Raw genomic sequence first — 2,500 nt, forward strand, 5'->3', positions numbered from 1 at the left:
GTTAGTATACACAACGTTTATTCTCATTATATTAATGATGAGAATTAGTGCTGCAGCAATTTGTTTTGGCATTGGTAGCACGCCATAAGTATAGACAGCTGACTGCTATGGGAATTTGGGCATGGCCTACACACTGACACATGCACACACACACACACACACACACGCACACACAGACAGACAGACACGTGCACACACACACACACACACACACACACACACACACACACATAGACAGACAGATACATGCACACACGTATAGACAGACAGACACATGCACACACATATACACAGACAGACAGACACACACACACACACACACACACACACACACACACACACACACACACACACACACACACACACACCTTATCCCAGCTCACACTCCTATTAAACTCCACCTTCGTGAGCGGCGGCGGTCTTGATCGCATGCCCGGTGGAGTCACACTCCTCAAGTCCGACCAAGAACCCGACAACCGTACAGCAGGCGACACCTACACACACCACAAACAAACTCAATCCACAACCCAAATTGATAACCACGCCCACGCATAAACACACAATCAGCAACCCAAAATTGATAACCACGCCCACGCATAGACAAACACATTCAAAACGTACAGACAGTTGTGAGAGTGATCGGTCGGGCGTCTCCTCCCTCGACGACCCGACCGAGAATCCCTTGAACTCGTCGCCGCTGTCCGTCTCCACACAGCTGTCGGTCTCCTCATCGTCCGAGTAGATCACCGCACTCGACGCCCTCTTTCCCTTCCTCCCAGCAGCCACGCCCTCGCTCTCCATAGTCACGTGACTCTTTTCGTCGGTTACCATGACAACCCCGGTTTCCGACATCAGTTGACTGATGTCGTCATCCTCGACGATGTCGCCCAGCGACTCGTGCCGCGCTTTCTTCGGCAGCTCGTCCAATGAGACCAACTCCACTATTTCCGTCCCCGCCCCCGCATCGGAGGTCCGCCCGTCCCCGGAGACGTCGGACGACGTCGAAGACTCCTCCGATATCACCAGCGTCTCGCTCACGCCGCTAGCCTACAGAAAAACGCTAAACACAACCAAAAATCGTCGACACTTCGCGAAAATTTCGACTTTCGATTCTTCGGCGAGGAGCCACTTTGACGGGCGTTTCGTGTGCTCGGCGAGTAGGTCGTAGAGCAGCTTGTCGGATCCCGGTTTGTTCGATTTGAAAAAGCCGAGCGCCTTCAAGAAAATGTGATCCAAATCGCTTTTAGTCATTTTATTGATATCAATATGGCACAGCCATTTTGTGTGACGTCATGCTACGCTATTGTCTGCTTTTTGGTATTCAGTCGACGACGAGAGGTCGTGTGTCGTGTGCGCGAGTGTGTGAAGGTGCTTATTTGAGCTCTTTTTTGTTCGTATCGAGTGAGAAATTAAGTTTGTTGTTTGTGCGTGTTAGAGCGACTTGTAGTGCGTTGAGAAGCGTTTAGTTGTGCGGTTATAGTGCTTGCGTATTGTGTTTGGTGTGTCTTTACTTTGACTACGCGTTCATTACGTCGTTGAGATTTCAATTCATTTCATTCAATGGAGAATGTTGGCGCTATTAGTTTGCGTGGGAGTGGACCGGATGAGCTATTTTTAGTAATTGATTTACACAACTTTTTCTAGATATTCTAGTGTCATTGACACTGCTCGTGTTCTGTGGTTATCTTTCTGGTAATTTTAAGGTATCTGTATTTGTATTGTGTTGTGTGTGTGTGTGTGTGTGTGTGTGTGTGTGTGTAGGTGGGTGTGTCACAATGTGTGTGTGTGTGTGTGTGTGTGTGTGTTGCGCGTGCGTGTGTGGTCTGGAAGTTCAAGGCTACCGAGTTATACAGTAAACAGTTGCAATACAATACCATGGACAATAGACTTGAGGGTCTATACCACATTTAGTTGTTTATATACAAATGCTTCTTTCTCACTAATAACAGTAGAAAGTCACCAATAGCATGAAATCAATTGTTAATATAAACTACTGTCATCTCTCAGATATGCGAGGGTGTGTCCATGCGATCCAGCACGATAGTTCTGAACTCTGATTGGTCCATTCTTCTCTCATTCTAACTTATACTTGTTACAAGGAATTTCTCTTACACTATGACCTCGGCTTCCTGCAGACAACCAACACAAAAATTAATTGATGGCCCGCCGATCACGTGATGCATTGATCACGTGTGATGCAAGAGCAAGTGCGTACCTTGGCTCTGCCTTTAGTGACATTTCTCTCAGCGACTCCTCGTCCAAACAGTGAAAATTTTTTAGAGGATTTACGAGTGCTGGAATCTCTTCAAAGTTGTATGGCTGACGCTACAATAGATTCGTTAGTAAATTTATCGTTCGATTGCAAGGCATGATGGTGTCTTACTTGGTAGGTCTTGAGACTTCGAACTTGCGTGTAGATTAGACGACATTTTGTGAAGTTGATGAGATGGTCTTCGGTGAAGTTTGGATTTCCTTGGTCGATGAGAGTCAAATTGGCCAT

The 2,500-nt window shown here is 46.8% G+C and overlaps 2 protein-coding genes across 3 annotated transcripts in view; both read right to left on the bottom strand.

Moving 5' to 3' along the window:
- The window catches only part of LOC134180863 (uncharacterized), a 2,846-nt gene extending 1,595 nt beyond the window's left edge, over positions 1-1,251 (bottom strand). Inside the window, exons 1-3 of the mRNA XM_062648048.1 lie at positions 1,105-1,251; positions 622-1,047; positions 369-494 (exon numbers count right to left, since the gene is read on the bottom strand). Of these exons, the coding sequence (XP_062504032.1) occupies positions 369-494; positions 622-1,047; positions 1,105-1,251 (699 nt within the window). The remainder of the gene's footprint in view (positions 1-368; positions 495-621; positions 1,048-1,104) is intronic.
- A 609-nt stretch (positions 1,252-1,860) lies between these two features.
- Positions 1,861-2,500, bottom strand: part of LOC134180999 (uncharacterized) — a 14,548-nt gene continuing 13,908 nt past the window's right edge. Inside the window, exons 25-27 of one of the 2 annotated variants that reach the window (XM_062648184.1) lie at positions 2,384-2,500; positions 2,216-2,325; positions 1,861-2,129 (exon numbers count right to left, since the gene is read on the bottom strand). The exon at positions 2,384-2,500 is cut by the window's right edge and continues 10 nt beyond it. In XM_062648184.1, the coding sequence (XP_062504168.1) occupies positions 2,114-2,129; positions 2,216-2,325; positions 2,384-2,500 (243 nt within the window). In that variant the 3' untranslated portion in view covers positions 1,861-2,113. Of the gene's footprint in view, positions 2,130-2,215; positions 2,326-2,383 lie in introns of those variants that run through there. The other variant, XR_009970054.1, reaches the window with a different exon arrangement.

Source organism: Corticium candelabrum, chromosome 6, assembly GCF_963422355.1.
Source record: "Corticium candelabrum chromosome 6, ooCorCand1.1, whole genome shotgun sequence".
Lineage (NCBI taxonomy): Eukaryota > Metazoa > Porifera > Homoscleromorpha > Homosclerophorida > Plakinidae > Corticium > Corticium candelabrum.